Raw genomic sequence first — 20,381 nt, forward strand, 5'->3', positions numbered from 1 at the left:
TTTGCATTTCTGGTCAGGTGCTAACTGCATTTCATTGGCTTTGTATCTGTACTCAGCACAATGACAATAAAGTTGAATCTGATCTAATCTAATCTAGACATAATGCCCATAGTTTCAGAATTAGGAGTCATTTTTTTAACAACTCAGATGAGGAGGAATATCTTCTCTGAGGCTTGTGACTGTTTGGAATTCTTTGCCCCAGAGAGTTCTGGATGCAGATTTACTGAATGTATTCAAGGCAGAGGGAACAGAGGGTATGGTGCAATTGGGGGAAGGAGGAACAGTTGCTGAGACCAGCATTAGCACAGCTGTGATCTTATTGAATGGCAGAGCAGGCTCGGGGGGCTGACTGCCCTACTGCTTTTGCTTGTTCTTGTGCAATATGTAAAATTGGAAGAAGTACAAATGAATTGCTGCTTCATCTGCCTGTTTACACTAGCTCTTATTATCCTCTATTATTCAGTGTCACTAGCATTTCTATCACTTGGACAATTGACTCCAACCTGTCACAGACTTTCTGCAGAGATCGTTTCCTATGTGACTACCTTGTTCATTCGTCCCTCCCCACTGATCTCCTCCTGGTACTTATCCTTGCAAGCGGATCAAGTGCTGCACCTGCCCCTACACCTCCTCCCTCATTACCATTCAGGGCCCCAAACAGTCCTTCCAGGTGAGGCGACATTTCACCTCTGAGTCTATTTGGGTCATCTACTGTATCCAGTGCTCCTGATGTGGCCTCTTGTATATTGGTAAGATGCGACATAGATTGAGAGACTGTTTTCCGAGCACCTACGCTCTGTCCACCAGAAGTAGTGGGATCTCCCAGTGGCCACCCATTTTAATTCCATTTCCCTTTCCCATTCTGATATGTCAATCCTTGGCTTCCTCTACTGTTGCAATGGGCCACACTTGGGTTGGTGGAACAATACCTTGTATTCCACTTGGGTAGCCTCCAACCTGATGGCATGAACATCAGTTTCTCGAGCTTCCAGTAATGCCACCCCCCCCTTCACTATTTCCCCATCCCCTTTTCCCTCTCCCACCTTCTCTCCTTGCCTACCCATTGCCTCCTTCTGGTGCTCCTACCCCCTTTTCTTTCTTCCATGGCCTTCTGTTCTCTCCTATCGGACTCCCCACCTCCATCCCTGTATCTCCTTCACCAATCAAATTCCCAGCTCTTTACCTCATTTCCCACCCCCCCCCCCACCCAGGCTCACCCATTACCTTGTGTTTCTCTCCCCCCTCCTCCACCTTTTAAATCCACTCCTCATCTTTTTCTCTCCAATCCTGCCCAAGGGTCTCGGCCCGTAGTGGACTACTTTTTTCCATAGATGCTGCCTGGCCTTCTGAGTTCCTCCATCATTTTGTGTGTTTTGCTTGGATTTCCAGCATCTGCAGATTTTTCTCTTGTGTGTGATTTGACAGACATTCTTTTGTTCCCTTCATTCTTCCCCTTATCTGAAGCCCTTTACTAGTTCTGATGAAAGACCATGGTTCTGAAGTGTTAACCCTGTCTTTGCACTGATACTGTTTGATCTACAGAGTATCACTGCCATTTTCTATTATTACTTCAGGATTTTAGCTGCAGTTTTATGCTGTGACCGTACAATAATGAATATTGTTTTTCTTTAAAGGTGCACAGTCTGATAGTGAAATTGCATCTTACCATCCTAGTGAAGTTAGTTCTGATCGTGGTTACACATCCGATTCTGAAGTGTATGCAGAGCATGGGAAGCAGACTAAGGTACACCGTTCCGCCACTGATGTGGATATTGCCAGCAGTGGCTGGCTGGTGGTGAGTCCTACACGAGTGAACTGTTCTTATTCTGATTTTTGTTTCCATGTTCTGAAGGCAGGTTTTCAGTCCTGTTTGCTAATCTACACTGAGATAATTTATTAGCACTGTGTAAAAGTAATTGAGCATCTTCATAAATGATTGTCTATAATACAGTTGCATAAAAGGAGTTTCTCAGAATGATTGTGCCTTTGCTATTTATTTTGAAAGAATGACTCAATCTAGCCTCAGCTCTCTTTCCATAATCTTATATTTTTTCTCTTCAAGCATACACTCAGTGGCCTCTTTATTAGGTACCCTCTGTATTTAATTAAGTCCCACTGAATGTTTGTGGTATTCTGCTGCTGTAGCCCTTCCACTTTAATGTTTGATGTGTTGTGCATTCAACAATGTTCTTCTGAACACCACTGTTTTAAAGCATGGTAATTTGAGTTACTGTCGCCTTCCTGTCAGCTTGAACCAGTCTGGCCATTCTCCTCTGACCTCTCTCATTAACAAAGCATTTTCGCCCACAGAAGTGCTGCTCACTGGATGTTTCTTTAGTTATTTTTGCACCATTCTCTGTACACTCTAGAGACTGTTGTGCATGAAAATCCCTGGAGGTCAGCAGTTTCTGAGATACCACCCACCTGGCACCAACAGTCATTCCATGGTCAAAATCACTTAGATCACATTTCTTCTGCATTCTGATGTTTGCTCTAAACTAAACCTCTTGACTATGTCTGCATGATTGGCTGATTAAAAATTTGCATTAACAAGCAGGTGCACCTAATAAAGTGACTACTGAATGTATATGCATTTTAATTTTCTAAGTTATTATTGAATGTTTTCTATTTTCCAAATTGTAACAATCATCTTTAAAACAAAATCTCTTTTTTTTCTTGGAATCTGTGACCAATTAGCTTGAGCTTGTACGTTTCAGTTTCAGTTATGAAACAGAAAGAAAGCACATGATTTGTACAAGTTTAGCAGTTTTCTACGACTTTAGAAAACTCACCTTTTCTCATCTGGCATCTGATTGAGATTGGGGCACAGGTTCTCCAGTGTGAGTTTGTGCACCAAGTCTGATTGAGGGGATTTTGGTGATGCTTCACCGTACTGTGAGAGGGATTTTGTTCCATCAATGTGAACTGCACTTGAATTCATTTTCTGGAAGCTGTTCATTTCATATGAATATCCATGCATACCCCTTCCCAAAACTTCTCATTTGAGACAAGATTGTCCTTCTTATACCAACATTTATAAAATTGCACATACTATGAAGATCGGATATTTAGGTCATTATTATAAAACACCAGTCCCTGAAGTGTTTGGGTTGGAGGTTAGAAATGATTTTTGAAACAGTTCAATTTTCATCAAGTTTTTACTTTGTCACAAGCCTAACAAAATCAAACACTTGTTCTCCCCACCCCCACCATAATAGAAGGCTGATTTATTATAGTGCTGTCTTTCGGTCCGAACACTCACAACCTGTTCGAATTTCGAAGTAAATTTATGTACCCCAAGAATTTGAAAAAGACATCAATGTGAACTGTGTACTGCTGTGCCATCAAGTTGATGTGAATTCCTGCTGTGCTGTAGTAGTGAATTGGCCCACAGTTTGATGTAACTAATCTGTCTGTGGAGTCTTCTAATGGGGGGGTTGGCTGAATAACAAGTCATGGGGCTTGGGGCTGCATCCTTGCTTCAGGGCATCACTGGGTACCGAAAGTAGTAGTTCCTCATTGACAGATTGCCTGGAATCTTTTATTGGATACAGTAGAAGCTGCTGTTTTCTCTCTCTCCCCTCTGTTTGACTTCACAGCTCAAGATTTCTGTATGATAATAAGCACAATGGCCAGGAACTGTGATTGAGCTTGTTACCAGTGAGAAATATCCGGGCTGGGGAGATCAGTGCAGCCAAACAAAAGGGGGGACACTATACATCTAACAAGAAGTGATGAGGAAGAATCTGATTCAGTTGGTCAGTAAACAAATGGTGTTCCCAGGAGAGGCCACACTCACTGTGCCAGCCAGGGTGCAGCACTGAGCCCTGCATCTCAGTGCCAAGCAGTTACACCCCTTTCAACCGCAGGGTCTGGGATCCAGTAGTCTAGCAGTTAATGCAACACTTTATAACATCATCAAGCAGTGATTGGGGTTTGATTTTCACTGCTGTCTGTAACAAATTTGTACATTCTCTTTGTGACTGTGTGGGTTTCCTCTGAGTGATCCAGTTTCCTCCCACATTGGAAAAGATGTTAGAGTTAGCAGTTTGTGGGTGCTGGAAAAGCGTGGCAACACCTGCGGGCTGCCCCCTGCGCATCCTTGTACTGTGTCGTTGATACAAATGATGCATTTTACTGTATGTTTCAATGTACATGGACAAATAAAGCTAAACTTAAAGATCTTTAATCTTTAACATTATCAGAAAGACATGAGGAAGTGAGATAGAGATAACAACAACATTGATTCCATTAGTACTTTCATTCCTTGAATTATATTTTCAATGCTAAGCAAGTTACCTTACTGGTGGTGTTCTCTTTCTGTTGAGTTCCAATGAAATAATCACGTAATAATTTGAAGTTTATTTTAACAAGATGACACCTGTAATTTTGGGATACTTTGTGCTATGTCATGCAAGTTATATATGTATGATATACCTTGTGCCATGTACCTAAAAGAAGCAATAATATGAGAATTCTTTGGTTTTTTTTTCAAGCTTGATATTTTTAAACTTTTCAACATCATCTTCCTCATAACGTTGATGGTATTTTCGGCAGGTGGGGAGAGATGACTTGGATACCAACAGAACTTCTGGCCCAAAGCCGGGATGCTCTCCTCTTGTCAATCAATACAGCTTAACCTTGGGGCAGGATATGGGCTCACACGATACTAAGTCACTTATCAAATGTGTGGAGTCGCTGTCGTTTATTGTGAGAGATGCTGCGCATGTGACACCAGAAAACTTTGAACTTTGTGTAAAAACAATTCGCATCTTTGTAGAAGCAAATCTCAATGGTGGTACGTTATGGAGTGTTTGTTTTTCCCTGTTCCACATTAGAAATCTGAATTTCTCATTATTCAGCAAATTGTGACTAATATTAAATTAAGGTTTCATAAATATATTTTACTTTATGTCACAGTCCAGCAGTAATAACTTAGACCTCTTGTGTCCATCCCAAATCAATCCAAGGCATAGTCATGCAAAACGTTGGTTATGAGCCAGATGCAACAAACTGAGATTCCATATGTTTTTAATGATATAATATAATTAAATAATGACTGATCTCAGTAAATTATTCCATGTTATTTTCTGCATATTTTTGAAATGGTAAGAGAAGCAGCAGAGTGAGTGGTTTATGTATGCTGGACAAAGGCATAGGATTGTTTAGCAAACTGAAACGTATACTTCACAGAACTAAAAGTTGTTTTACACTAGCGTGCATGTTGTTAAAACAATGGTGCAGCCACCCTTATGCCTCATCAGTCATTTCTTTTGGAATGTTTTTCCTTGAACATTGATTTGTTGATTTCATAGTTGGTGATTTTTGTAATTTGGGGCTTGATACAGGGTACAAAACACATGAAAGGAAATCTAAATCATATAAGCTTGACAAATCAAATCGACTTAAGAAGAAGCAAAAGGAAAAGGAGAGTTCCATGAAACGGTCAAAGACCTTTAACCATCGCCCATCAAAGTCACATAGCGACGATGATGAGGATGACAGTGTACCTGCAAGTTATCACACTGTGTCATTACAGGTTAGTCAGGATGTAAGTATAGCAGGCCTTTCCCATTCCTGTTCTTGCCTCATACTACCTATTCTCAATAGAATGTTCGGTCACCTAGTTGAACTTGTAATCTGATTCTTATTTCTTTCCCTTAGTTTTTCAAAATTTCTGCTGCTTGCTTAACTTGACCATGAGTAACCCAGTGAACTTAACTTTACTTTTTTTTCCATTCCAACACCTCCCTTCCCACCGTGGATCAAGATGTACTATATTGTGGTCTGACTTAAATTAGCAAGCACACTGTTTGGGAAATGTCACAGACAATGTTCATGCAAAAATACTGCTAACCTCCTTTACCCTTCTCAGATAACTTGTGCCGACTGTTATTTGATACTTAAAGTCACAATTTTGTTTTCAGTGATTGGATTATTATTTTTATTAAGTTTTTATTAATAAAATTTAAGCACCCTGATTTCTAACCCCTGTGCTAAGCAAAATATTTCCTCATTGTTTATTTGAATACCTCACCATTGTACCATTCAATTTGTCTCCACTCAGCCTCCTTTGCTTCAAAATAAGCAACTCTAACTTATCCAACATTTCCTGTTAGCAAAATGTTTGTCTTTTCAGCATTCCTCTGCAGTACAATCACTTTTTTTTTTATAATTCTGTCATAACCTTTCTGTTCTTTGTTTTGTGCCATGGTCAATGAAGGGAAATATCTTGTATGTGGTTTAGCGTATAGACCTGTGCCACTATTTTAAGAATTTATAGATGTATACTCCAAAATCTCTTTCTTTCTCCACATCACACAAATCCTATTTGTTTATGTGTTCCCTTAGCTTGCTGAACTTCCTCAAATGCATTATCTTGCATTTCCCTGGATTAAATTTCAATTTGCCATTTTTTTTTGCCAGCTGACCAGGCCATCTATTCCTTCCTGTAGTCTATAACTTTTTCCTTGCTGACAATGGCTTAAAGATCGTAAGTTTTAATCTCATCTTGATTTTTTTTTCTTGTCTCGGCCCCTAACTGATAATTTCTAGTTTCAATGATTTTGATACTGATCTATGTTGTGTGAAAATAAATTTTAACTTTAGATCTTGTTATACAGAAATTCATACAGCTTTAGGTCTTTGGTAATTGCACTTGGTATATTTATCTGTAATGACTGCATAAGGTTAATAGACATCGCTATTCCTCTGGAACAGTGCACACAGAAAATTGCTCTCAGAAAATTCCCCTCAAATCCTGCATGTGGATTTGCAGTGTTCAACAGTGTGATGCTGGATAAATGTGTTGCAATGCAGCTTTCTAGTTCATGCCCCAACTCCCCCTCAAAAGCATTACAATTCCCTCTTTAAAGCTGTATCATTTGTAAATATTGCACCCCAGAATAGTTGGGGTGAATGTGAAATGTGTATGTTGTTTTAGTAAGTGAGTGGGACCTGTTGGGACCTGTCTGCAAGCGGGAGGTTGCAGAGTGGGTTGGAGACAGTTCCTTGTGGACTTTTATGTGTTAGTTTTTGAAAGCAAAGGGGTCTGTCGGAATTTGGTCTGTGGAGCAGGAGATTGCTTGGGTTAACAGTAATTATGGTTAATTAGCAAGGGCCAATAAAAAGAACCCAGGTTTGAGTGGAGCGCCTATTGTGTGAGTGGGCTGCGTTAGAGTGGTCAGGCTTTGGCGAGAACAGGTGTAGTCTAGAACTTAAGTCTGAGAAGTTAGAAGCATATTAAGTGCAGTAAAAATGGTAGTTCAGACAGTGGAATGCTTCTTCTGTGAGATGTGGGATTTCAGGGTACCTAATGATGACTATGTCTGTAGGCAGTGCACCAACTTCAGCTCCTGAAGGTGGGAGGAGAAGATGGTGGCGCGACGCAGCTCGCAGCAGCCACTCCGGTGGTGATGTCTGTTATCTATCAAGTAGGGTGCCGTGCACAATCCTGATTTGATGGAGACTGACGTGAGAGCACGGAGGAACATCTGGTGAAACTTCTGAAATGCCTGTTTCACTGCTGCTGCTACTGTGTGGTCCAGAATCTCTGAAGGGGAAGGCCCTGAGTCCTCGGCTTTGGTTGTTGCTCGGCGGCCGGGGCGGGGTCAAAGCGCTCGGCAGAGGATGGTGCTTGGAGAGGCTGTGTCGGAGGGGCTGGTCGGAGGCTCAAAGTTTTCGGAAGGACTCAGAGTCCGCTGCGGTCGAGTGCTTCCAATGGTGCTGCATCGGCAAGTTTGCGGCGCTTGGAGGTTCATGGCAGGGAGAGTTTCTCCCTTCTACCGTCTGCGTGAGATGCTGAGGCTATCGGGACTTTGAGACTTTTTTTACTGTGCCCATGGTCTGCTCTTTATCAAATTACGGTATTCCTTTGCACTGTTGTAACTATATGTTATAATTATGTGGTTTTGTCAGTTTTAGTCTTGGTTTGGTTCTGGAGGAACATTATATCATTTTTTAATGCGTGCATTTCTAAATGACAATAAATGAGGGCTGAGTGTCCTCATAATCTAATCTAATTTAATAATCTAATCCTGATTGACAAGATCAAGGAACTGGAGCTGGATGCACTCAGGTTCATCCGGGAGGCTGCAATCTTTATAGATGAGTATTTTACTGAGGTGGTCACACCCAGACTACAAGCTTCAGTAAATAGACGGGTGACCACCAAGAGAACTAAGGGGAGGAAGCAGAGTGGCACTGTGACTGGCTCTAGGGGTCAGCAGGGAAGGGTAAATTCAGGCAGAGCGGTAGTGATTCTGTGTCTGAAAAACGAAGTCATGGTGCTGTGTTGCGTTCCTGGTGCTAGGGTCTGGGATGTCTCAGAGTGGCTGCTGAAGATCCTCAAGAGGGAGGGTGAGCAGCTAGAAGTTATGGTGCACATTGACACTAATGACATAGGTAGAAAGGGGGAAGAAATCCTGTGCAGTGAGTATAGAAAATTTAGGAAAAAAGGCTGAAGAACAGCATCTCCAAGGTAGGAATCTCCGAATTCCTCTTTGTGTCACATTCTAGTCAAGGCAGGAATAGGATGATAGTACAGATAGTGGCGCAGGAGGAAGGGCTTCAGATTTCTGGATCATTGGTATCTCTTCTGAGGAATTTACAGTATGACCTGTACAAAGAGGACAGGTTACACCTGCACCTGAGGGGGGACCAATCTCCTTGCAGACGATTTGCTGGAGCCATTGGGGAGGGTTTAAACTAAGTTGACAGGGGCATGGGAACGAGAGTGATGGGGCTGAGGATGGCACAGTTGGTATACAAGTTGATGCAGAGTGTAGTGAGCCTGTGAGGATGGACAGGCAGATGTTAGGGTAAAATTGCAGTCATTAGGATTAGGATTAGGTGAAACGTAACATAACAGCAAAATTGAAAAGGATGAAGAATACAGGACTGAAGGTGTTGTATTTGAATGCACCCAGTAAATGAAATAAAGTAGATGAATTTGTAGCTCAGTTAGAGATTGGCTGGTATGACGTTGTGGGCATTACTGAGTTGAGGCTAATAGAAGATCATGGTTGATAGCTTAACATCCAAGGATGAACCTTGTATCGAAAGGACAGGCAGGTAGGTAGAGGGGGTGTGGTGGCTCTGTTGGTAAAAAAAAATGAAATCAACTCCTTCTAAAGAGGTGACATAGGATCAGAAGATATAGAATTATTGTGTGTAGAGTATAAGGGTGAAAAGACTGGTGGGATTTATATACAGGCAACTAAACAGTAGCCAGGATGTGGGATATAAGTTTAAATGGGAAATAGAAAAGGCATATAATAAGGGCAATGATCTGATAGTCATGGGGATTTCAATATGCAGGTAGATTGGGAAAATCAGGTTGATGTTGAATCCCAAGAGAAAGAACTTGTAGAATGCCTGTGAGATGGCTTTTTAGAATAGCTTGTGGTTGAGCCTAGCAGGGGATCAGATATTCTGGATTAGGTGTTGTGTAATGAATCAGATTTGATTAGGGAGCTTAAGGTAAAGGGACTCTTGGGAGGTAGTGAACATAATATGTTAAGTTTCACTCTGCAGTTTGAGGGGGAGAAGATAAAGTCATATGTATTAGTATTATAGTGGAATAAAGGGAATAACAGGCACGAGAGAGGAGGTGGCTAGACTTGATTGACAAGGAATACTAGCAGGGATGACAACACAACAGTAATGGCAGGAAATTCTGGGGGCAACTCAAAAGCATAACATAGATACATCCCAAAGATGAAGATGTATTCTAAAGGGAGGATGAGACGACCGTGGCTGACAAGGGAAATCAAAGAAAGCATAGAAGCAATGGGGGGGCACAGAATTCATCAAAAATTAGTGGGCAGTTAGAAGATTGGGAAGCTTTTTAAAACCAACAGAAGACAACCAAAAAAAACACGAAGAGAAAAGATGAAATATTGAAGCTAGTCAATAATATGAACAAGGACACTAAAAATTTTTTCAGTTATATAAAGAGTAAAAGAGTGGAAATTGGACTGCTGGAAAATGCCACTGGAGAAGTAGTAATGGGGGGGGGGTGGGGAGGAAACAAAGAAATGGCTGATGCACTTAAGTATTTTATGTCAGTCTTCATTGTGGAAGACACTAGCAGTATGCCAGATATGCGAGGGTCTTGGGGCAGAAGTGATTATAGTTGCTATTCCTAAGAAGTTGCTTGGGTAAGCTGAAAGATTTAAAGATAAGTCACCTTCACCAGATGGACTACACCGCAGTGTTCTGAAAGAGGTGGCTGAAGAGATTGTGGAGGCATTGGTAATGATTTTTCAAGAAGCAATAGATTCTGGAATGTTTCCAAAGGATTGGAAGATTGCAAATGTCACTCCACTCTTCAAGAAGGGAGGGAATTAGAAAGGAAATTTTAGGCCAGATAGTCTGACCTCAGTCGCTGGGAAGACGTTGGAGACCATTATTAGGGATGAGGTTCTGGGGAACTTGGAGGCAGATGAACAAATAGACCAAAGTCAGCATAGTTTCTTTAAAGGGAAATCCTGCCTGCCAAATTGTTGGAATTCTTTCAGAAAATAACAGGTAGGATAGACAAAGGAGAGTCAATGGATGCTATTTACTTGGGCTTTCAGAAGGCCTTTGACAAGTTATCACACATGAGTCCGCTTAAGAAGATAAGAGCCCAGAGAGTCAAAATAAAGGAGGGCTATTTTGATTGGCTGCTGATGACAAATGGTGTTCCGTGTGGGACGGTATTGCGACTGCTTCTTTTCATGTTATATGTCAATGATTTGGATGATGGAATTGATAGCTTTGTGGCCAGGTTTGCAGACAGTAGGAAGATAGGTTGAGGGGCAGTTAGTATCGAAGAAGCCGGGAGTCCACAGAAGGACTCGGACAGATTGGGAGAATGAGTAAGGAAGTGGCAGATCCAATACAGTCTTGGGAAGTGTATGGTCATGCGCTTGGTTGAAGGAAAAAAAGGGTGGACTATTTTCTAAACAGGGAAAAAAACCTCAAAAATCAGAGGTGCAAAGGGACTTGTGAGTCCTTGTGCAGGATTCCCTGAACGTTAACTTGCAGGTTCATTTGGTGGTAAGGAAGGCAAATGCAACGTTAGTATTCATTTTGAGAGGACTACAATATAGAAGCCAAGGATATGATGCTGAAGCTTTATAAGGTCTTGGTCGGACCACTCTTGGAGTATTTTGTTCAGATTTGGGCATTTGTCTAAGAAAAGATATATTGTGCTAGAGAGGATCCAGAAAAGGTTCACGAAAATGATTCCAGGAATCAAAGGGAGCACTTGATGACACTGAGTCTGTACTCACTGGAGTTTAGATTTCATTGAAATTGCCCTCATTCTTCTGTTGAATATTGAAAGGCCTAGTCAGAGTGGATGTACAGAGGATATTTCCTATAGTGAGTGAGTCTAGGACCAGAGGGCACAGCTTTCAGAATAGAGGGATGTCCATTTAGAACACAGGAATTTCTTTAGTGTTGAATCTCTGGAATTCATTGCCACAGACAGTGGTGGAGGCCAACCCATCGAATATATTTAAAGCATAGGTTGATGGGTTTTTGATTAGTCAGGGCATCAAAGGTTACGGGGAAAAAGAAGAATGGGGTTGAGGGGGATAATAAATCAGCTGTGATGGAATGGTGAATCAGACTTGATGGGCCCAGGGGCTTAATTCTGCTCTTGTGTCTTATGGTCTTACCCAGTTTTTAACAATGGAACTGCAGGTGGTCACTCAGTGACAAATGTATTGAGGAATTTGTCTCCCACACCATCACCAACCTGATTAACTCTGGGTATCTCCCATCCACTGCCATCAACCCTATCGTTCCCTTACCCGCACTACCCAAGAACCACAAGCCTGCCTGTCCAGGTAGACCCATTGTTTCTGCTAGTTCCTGCCCCACCAAACTTGTATCTACATACCTCGACTCTGTTTTATCCCCCCGGTTCATTTCCTTCCTACGTACATCCATGACACTTCACGTGCTCTTGATCTTTTCAATGATTTCAGATTCCCTGGCCTCAATCGTCTCATTTTGGCTATGGATGTCCAGTCTTTATATACCTCCATCCCCCATTAAGAAGGCCTCAAAGGTCTCTACTTCTTTCTGGATACCAGACCCAACCAGTACCCCTCCACCACCACTCTCCTCGATCTGGTGGAACTGGTCCTCACTCTCGATAATTTCTCTTTCAACTCCTCCACTTTCTTTGAATAAAAGGTTTTTTCCATAAGCACTTGCGTGGGTCCCAGCTATTCCTGCCTTTATATTAGCTACATGGAACAGTCTATGTTCCAAGCCTATACTGGTATCACTCCCCAACTTTTCTTACACTGCATTAACAACTGCATTGGTGCTGCTTCCTGCACCCATGCTGAGCTCGTCAACCTCATCAACTTTGCCTCGAACTTCCACCATGCCCTCAAATTTACTTGGTTGATCTTGGGCACCTCCCTCCCTTCTCTTGATCTCTATCTCTGGAGACAGCTTATCTACTGATATCTTTTATAAACCCACTGACTCTCACAGCTATCTGGATTATATCTCTTCCCACCCTGTTACTTATAAAAATGCCATCGCCTTTTCTCATTTCCTGTCTCTGCCTCACCTGCTCTCAGGATGAGGCTTTTCATTCCAGAACTAAGAAGATGCCCCTTTCGTTGGAGAACTTGCCTTCCTCCACCATCAATGCTGCCCTCACATGCATCTCTTCCATTTTGTACACGTTTGCCCTCACCCCATTCACCTGCCAACCCACCAGGCACAGGGTTCCACCTGTTCTTGCCTACCACCCCACCAGCCTTCACATCCAGCACATAATTCTCCATAACTTCCGCCATCTCTAACGGGATTCCACCACCAAGCACATCACCCCCCCCCCCCCACTTTCTGCTTTCCACAGGGATCGCTCTCTATGCAACTCCCTTCTCCGTTCCCCACTGATCTCCCTGATGGTACTTATTTTTGAAAGTGGAACAAGTGCCACACTTGCCCCTACACTTCCTCCCTCACTAACATTCAGGGCCCCAAACAGTCCTTCTAGGTGAGATGACAATTCAGATGTGAGTCTGCTGAGGTCATCTGCTGTATCTGGTGCTCCCAGTGTGGCCTCCTGAATATTTGTGAAACTCAGTGTAGATTAGGAGACCTTCACTGAGCACCTATGCTCCAGAAAAAGTGTGATCTTCCGGTGACCACGCATTTTAATTCTACTTCCCATTCCCAATTGGACATGTCAGTGTATGACCTCCTCTACTACTGTGATGAGTCCACACTCAGGTTGGAGGAGCAACATCTTGTACTCCGTCTGGATAGCCTCCAAGCTGATGCATGAACTTTGATTTCTCAGACTTTATTGTAATTGCCTCACCCCTTTCCTTCGCCATTCCCCATTCCCAATTTCCTCTCTCATCTTATCTCCTTATCTGTCCATCACTTCCCTCTAGTGCTCCTCACCCTTCCCTTTCTTCCATGGTATTCTGTCCTCTCCTATTAAATTTTCCCTTCTCCAGTCCTTTATCGCTTCCACTAATTGACTTCCCAGCCTCCCCGCTCTCCTTGGTTTCACCTATCACCCACTACCTCGTACTTCTTCCTCCCCACCTTCTTACTCCGACCTTAATCTTCTTTTCTCCAGTCCCGATGAAGGCTCTCAATCCGAAATGTTGACTCTGTCCTTTTCCATAGATGTTGCCTGGCCTGTTGAGTTTCCTCCAGCATTTTGTGTGTGTTGATGAATTTATTCTGTGCTTTTAGATTGTACAATGTAATTCATAGAACTTTCACTGATTATTGTGTACACTGATTATTTGCTGGTGTATAACCATGCAAAGTTCAAATCTGGGCACAGCACCTGGAATGATGATAAAGTGCAGCATATTTTATCAGAACATTATGGGGCCTAAATATGTTTATATTAAAGTTACATTGCAAAAAAACCTTGTTTGTATTCCCATAATTTTTGAAAATTAAAATTCATTTGCTTTGGGTGATGGGATTTGATGGGTTGACTAGAGATATCAGATCTGTCTAGAATCTTAAAATTGCAAACTACCTCAGGTGTGAGGTCATGGTGGCACAACTTCATGGAATGACTGTCTTCTGTAGAAACTTCGAGACTATGGATCAGTTGAAGGTTTCAAAAGGGGTGTTTGTTAGACAAGACAACACACAAATGCTGGAGGGACTCAGCAGGTCAGGCAGCATCTATGGAAATGAATAGATAGTCGATGTTTCTGGCCGAGAGCTTTCTTCAAGACTGAGAAGGAAGATGCCAGAATAAAAAGGTGTGAGGGGTGGGGTGGGGAAGGAGGCTAGCTAGAAACAATAGTTGAAGCCAGGTGGGTAGAAAAGGTCAAGTGATGGAGAAGAAGGAATGTGATAGGAGAGCAAGATGGACCACAGGAGAAAGTAATATTAAGGTGAGAAGAGGTAAAAGGTCAGAGGTGTTTACCAGAAGGAGAAATTGATACTGATGCCATCAATTTGGAGGGTACCCAGTTGGAATATAAGGTGTTGCTCCTTGACCGTGAGGATGCCCTCAGTTTGGTACACAGGAGGAGGCGATGGACCAACACATTGGAATGGGAATCAAAATTAAAATGTTTCATCACCAGGAAGGACTGCTTGTGGTGGATGGTGCATAGGTGCTCTTTGAAGCGATTCCCCCAATTTATGACTGCTCTTAACAATGTAGAGGAGGCTTTATCGGGAGTACCGGACACAATTCGTTGAACAAGGGTGTTAATGATAATGGAACCAATGAAATCAAAGACAAACCTTGAGATAATTAAATCATGGACCAGGCTTGGGGATGAATGGCTTTGTGTACCTTTTCTGTATAAAAAAGAAAGCTTTGTTGCTATCTGGTTTGCTTATAGGATATCTTGTTAACATGCTTGTGTTTCTTGATTCAGCTTCTGGATTTGATGCACACACTCCACACACGAGCTGCCAACATTTATAGCTCATGGGCTGAAGAACAGCGCCATCTGGAGTCGGCTGGGAAAAAAATTGATGCTGATGCCAGAACTTTGTGGTCAAACTGCTGGTGTCCACTGCTGCAAGGTGAGCAAGTGCTACAACCTTCTGGAGGTTCATAAGTCGAGTATATTTTGCTAATAATGATCTCTTGGAGCTTCTGCTATCAACCTGGTGAGAGGAAATTGGCTATTGTTTGTATTTTTTTCCCCATTTCTGTTGTTACACTATTTAAATTTTGAAATGAAAACTGTTGCTCTGTATGTTGGGCAGCACCTGCAGAGAAATTCTTTGTGTTGTTTAAAGTGAAAACATCGTAGTATTGTTTAAAATTACAGTGAACCATGACAGTTTACTAATTTAGATTGTAGGAATAAAGTGCTGTCACCTTGACGTGCTTACTGCTGGGTTCTGATATAATCTCACAGGAGATATCCACAGTTTAAATTGGATAACTTGGATTATACTGCATTCTACAATGAATTAAAACACTGCAGGAGTTTCAGAAGGGTGTCATATCCATCTCTGTATCTTGTCTCCTTAGGCATTGCATGGCTTTGTTGTGATGCCAGGCGACAAGTTAGAATGCAAGCACTTACCTACCTACAGAGAGCACTCTTAGTGCATGATCTGCAAACACTGGATGCTTTAGAATGGGAATCCTGCTTTAACAAGGTACAGAGCAACCTCACCTCTGTCAAATTGAAAAAAAATGTTCAAAACAGATCAAACTGAAGCAGTACAGTTGCTAAGTCATGTCCTGTAATTTGTTTGTTGAAGGTACTGTTTCCATTACTGACCAAACTTTTGGAGAACATCAGCCCAGCTGACATTGGAGGGATGGAAGAGACCAGAATGAGAGCTTCAACCTTGCTCTGCAAAGTAAGTTCTTTATCCTCTTGTTGATGAGAGGTGTTCATTCAGACTCCAGGGCTTTGATGAGTCCTCTACTGTACACTCGGGTTGTGTGTTTTCAGAATCAGGATCAGGTTTGTTATCACTGACGTACAGTATGTCAGTATAGTGCCATACATTAAAAAGTTGCTATATATTACAAGAAACATATTAAAATAAATGGTGCATAAAGAGAGCAAATAGTTGAGGTAGTGTTCATGGGTTCATGAATCATTCAGAAATCTGATGGAGCAGAGGAGGAAGCTGTTCCTAAAACATTGAGTGTACATTTTCAGTCTCCTGTACCCCTTCCTCATGGTAATAATAAAAATGAGGCATGTCATTCATGGATGGTGAGTGTCCTTCTAGGTGTTGCCACCTTGAAGCCTGGCATTTTCAGTAAATTGATGGTCAAGTTTTGAACTGTAATCAAATTGTTTAGTACGTGAGTTAATTCCTCTGAAGTATATTGCAATGGAGAGCACTTAATAAATGCAGTCCTTATACATATACACACACACACAGAGCCTTGTTATTCTGCTGTTGTTGTGAATGTTTGCACTTCATTGTCTTCCCCAGTATATTCTCATAATTAACCCATTGTTTTACCACCATGTTGCTACATACATTCAGAGTCAGACACCAAAGTTTAGTTTAATTTCATTCTGTATTTGTATTTAATTTTAAGTGTGCGATTGTGTTGAGCGATCTGGCGTGCTTCATGCTGTCGTCTCCTGGCAGTTCTGTGGTGTCCGCTGGGTCCTAAGTCAAGATCATGTGCTTGGGTTGGCTTTATGGTGCCTTTCCTGCCATGCATGGTGGGATATTCCATTTCTTTAATAATGGGGATATGTAAATGTGTGTATGTTGTTTGTATACTGTATTTAATGTAGATGCTTCTGTTTATTTTGTAATATGGTTGTAATTACATTGTGGGGTGCATCATATTCTAATTCATGTGTAATTTTAAATTAACTTTGTTAGTAATTTAAAATAGTATGCTTTAGTGCTGAATAAACAAAGTTCATTGACCTCAGTATGGGAGAGAGATAGGGGCTTCCAGGATTTCACATTGGACAAGAATAAGTACGGAACTATTATTGTGTTTTCTAGTATATATTGTTTTGTAAATATTGGCATTTTTTCCCCACAATTTTCACTAAATTTTGTAAATTTGATATTTGACACACCTAATTAAAAACCCTTGCACTGAAGTGCTAAATGACTGTAACCATTTTTTTTCCTTCTATGCTTGCTCTGTGATGTAGTTTCCAGTATGTATTTGTTTATATCCACATTGTTCGTACAGCACAATGGCCAAATGCTATCATGTTGGAGAGCCACCAGTGCTCTGGGTTTTATTTGAGAAAATTATTTGCTATCTGTGCAATGAATGTGATTGTTAAACTGAAAGCCCAGCAGATAAAACAAAATGGGTTTAATTTTTTCATGCTAAGAATTAAGTAGAAAGGCAACCCCATTATTTTAACAGGGTTAATCTTTGTAGAAATCTACTGTCCAGCAGTTTTAATTTTTCTTTTACCAACTAGCATAGTTGCTGAAAAATCAAATAACTTAAAATATTTGGGTGATTTTTGTTCAAAAATTATCTTAACCTGGTGGGTGTTGATGCCTACATCTCTGATCAGAGTATGTTTTGCGTTAACTAATGGGTCAACTGAATGTGATTCATTTCAAAATTGTGTGCTGTGTAGTTGAATGAAAATAAAGATATAAATATGTTGCTCACTGGAAGAAGAAGTCTATGTCAGCTTAATAGTGGTGTAAGGGATGAATTTGTGCCATGGATGATGAGACTGAATTGACAATAATTGGAAAGAAGGCTGGAATTCACAAAGGATTAAAACACCAGGTGGCATTAAATGGACCAGATCAGTCATTTTTCTCAGATACATTTACTAATACAGTTATAATTTTTTACTATATTGATAGCATAATCTTTTTTTTCTTTTTCTGCCCACTTAAAGGTTTTCCTCCAGCATTTGTCTCCATTGTTATCTCTACCAACATTTGCTGCTCTATGGTTAACAATCCTGGACTTCATGGACAAATACATGCATGCTGGATCTAGTGACTTGCTGGTAGGAAAATCAATCTTGCATCAGAATTTCTACAAAATTTCCCCAAAACATTTCATTTAAAACAAAATTCTCTTTAAGTTATTATCTAATTCCTTTTCGATTTCAAAGATAATTTGAGAATTTTTTTAGCACCTTGTGAATGATTATTTTCTTGGGTCTTCTCTCTTCCTCTGTTTACAGTCTCTTCCAATCCACAATACTGAGATCTTCACACTGCTTCTGTTCTATTTCATACTTATCATTTCAGTTATTTAAGTCTCATGTGATTTAAAATTTGCATTACGAGAGAAGTTCCTTTTCAAATCTTCTACATTTGTTGTCTGTAGACCTGCTTTTGATGCTCGTGGTCTGGATTCTTAATTGAATCCACAAGAATTTACAAATTATTTTTAAAATAACAAAAGTTATTAAAAATGTTATTTGTTTATTTCACGGTTAACTGTCAAGATGGTAGTTGGTTTGGTGATGTAGAATGAGTTGGGATTGTGGAGATGTCCAGAGACTGGAGCCATTGTGTAGGAAGCCTTTATTCAGTCAGTCTTAGTACAAGATTTGTGGTGGGAAAGTTCCCTTGAGAATTAAAATGCATTGAGTTTTATCTCTTTTAAATACAATGATAAAACGTGACAGCCATCGAATGTGGTCATAGCAATTTTTTGTAAGTCACCAGGCAGCTAACTGGAACTCACCATGGCCTGCTGCACAAGTTGGAGACAGGTCTTGCTTTCAGTAATGTGTAGCATGGCCCTAATGCCTTGTGCATTCATGTCTTATCTGATTCCTATCTAATACATTTATCAATGCAGCTTTCCCTGATTGTGATAACAAGTTAGTGCTGTTGTCTTACGGCTTCAGGCAGATTTTAGGTGTGACCTGTGTGGAATTTGCATGTTCTGTCTGTGAACATGTGACCTTTCTTGCAGCTGCCATGGTTTTCTCCCACATTCCAAAGTCTGGATGGTAGATTAACAGGACAAGTAAATTACCCCTGGGTGTAGTTAATGGAAAAGAAATCAAAGGGAAATTAATTTTTATGTGTGTGTGAGTGATTCTACAGGGAAATAAGGAGAGAGATATTGGAATCAAAGGGGTGAAAGGCCTCTTTCTGTGTTATTGTAAATGTAAAATCAGTTTATGATGGCTTGGGAGTTTTGATGGTCCTCTCAAGTGGTTGATTAGAATCCAATCAATAACCCTTTATGAGCTGTCTTGCTATGGTCCATTATGTTCCCAGAACATTTCAAAGTTCAACCTAAATTTATTATCGAAGAACATATATATCACCATATACAAACCAGAGATTCATTTTCTTGTGGGCATTATCAATGAATCCAATAACTATGATAAAATCGATGAAAGACCGCACCAACAGGGCAGAAAACCAGTGTGCAAATAACAACAAACTGTGCAAATACAAAAAGAAAAAAAGGGAAATAATAATAGGTAAATAAGCAATAAATATGGAAGAGTCCTTGAAAGTGAGTCCATATGTTGTGGGAACAGCTCAGTGATGGCGCGTGAAGTTATCCCTTCTAATTGAGGGGTAATAACTATTCTTGAAGCCTGGTGGTGTGAGTCCTGAGGCTCTTGATCACCTTTCTGATGGTTGTTGTTCGTCCATCGTTGACGTCGATGAGGACCTCGACACCATTATGATTGTGTCGAGACTAGCGCGTCATTTGGATTTAAGTGAGGGAGGCTGATGCGCGCTCACTCTCTCTTCCCAATTCCCATCTGGATCCAGTGGCAAGACAGAGTCTAGACGGCTGGAGATGGGACTAGGTGCAGTGGATGACCAGGACGTCTTCTGTGTCTTGTCCTGCTCTCCACGTTCCACGACGCTTGCAGAGACCGCCTTCTTGACCGTTGGACCTTCCATGGGTCTCGTCCGCCCAATCCGCTGGAGTCTGTCTTCACATGCTGGGATAGACAACTCCCTATCTCACCGAGGGTTTGAGACCCACCGGCTACCCTCACCTGGTTTAGCCAGCTTGTGGAAGCCGTTGCCCGGGGTGTGGCCGCTGTCGCATGCAAACAGCTACGGGGAGCCACGGGTGAGAGCTGAGTGCCAGGTGGGGACCAAAGGTGGACTAACCGCCCTGAAAAGGACGCGAAATGTTCCCCCACCAGAGGTGCTACCCCTCCCTGACACCCCATACACCCTGATGGTAGCAGTGAGAAGAAAGCATGATCTGGGTGATGGGGGACCCTGATGATGGATCCTGCATTTTTGCGACAGTGCTCCATGTAGATTTACTTAATAGTGGGGAGGGCTTTATCTGTGATGGACTGGATTGTGTCCACGATTTTTTGCAGGATTTTCTGTTCAAGGGTATTATCGTTTCCATACCATGCTGTGATGCAACCAGTCAATATACTTTTCACCTATATAAAAATTAGTCAAAGTTATAGACATGATGCTAAATCCTCACA

General features: G+C 41.4%; 1 protein-coding gene across 8 annotated transcripts in view; it reads left to right on the top strand.

Moving 5' to 3' along the window:
* Nucleotides 1-20,381, top strand: part of gbf1 (golgi brefeldin A resistant guanine nucleotide exchange factor 1) — a 290,587-nt gene that overhangs the window by 258,378 nt on the left and 11,828 nt on the right. For 5 of the 8 annotated variants that reach the window (XM_063070614.1, XM_063070615.1, XM_063070609.1 and 2 more), the window contains 7 exons: nt 1,635-1,795; nt 4,558-4,798; nt 5,349-5,551; nt 14,889-15,039; nt 15,497-15,627; nt 15,733-15,834; nt 17,835-17,948. In XM_063070614.1, the coding sequence (XP_062926684.1) occupies nt 1,635-1,795; nt 4,558-4,798; nt 5,349-5,551; nt 14,889-15,039; nt 15,497-15,627; nt 15,733-15,834; nt 17,835-17,948 (1,103 nt within the window). The remainder of the gene's footprint in view (nt 1-1,634; nt 1,796-4,557; nt 4,799-5,348; nt 5,552-14,888; nt 15,040-15,496; nt 15,628-15,732; nt 15,835-17,834; nt 17,949-20,381) is intronic. The other 3 variants (XM_063070608.1, XM_063070616.1, XM_063070611.1) reach the window with 2 other exon arrangements.

The sequence above is a fragment of the Mobula hypostoma genome, chromosome 18 (assembly GCF_963921235.1).
Source record: "Mobula hypostoma chromosome 18, sMobHyp1.1, whole genome shotgun sequence".
NCBI lineage: Eukaryota > Metazoa > Chordata > Chondrichthyes > Myliobatiformes > Myliobatidae > Mobula > Mobula hypostoma.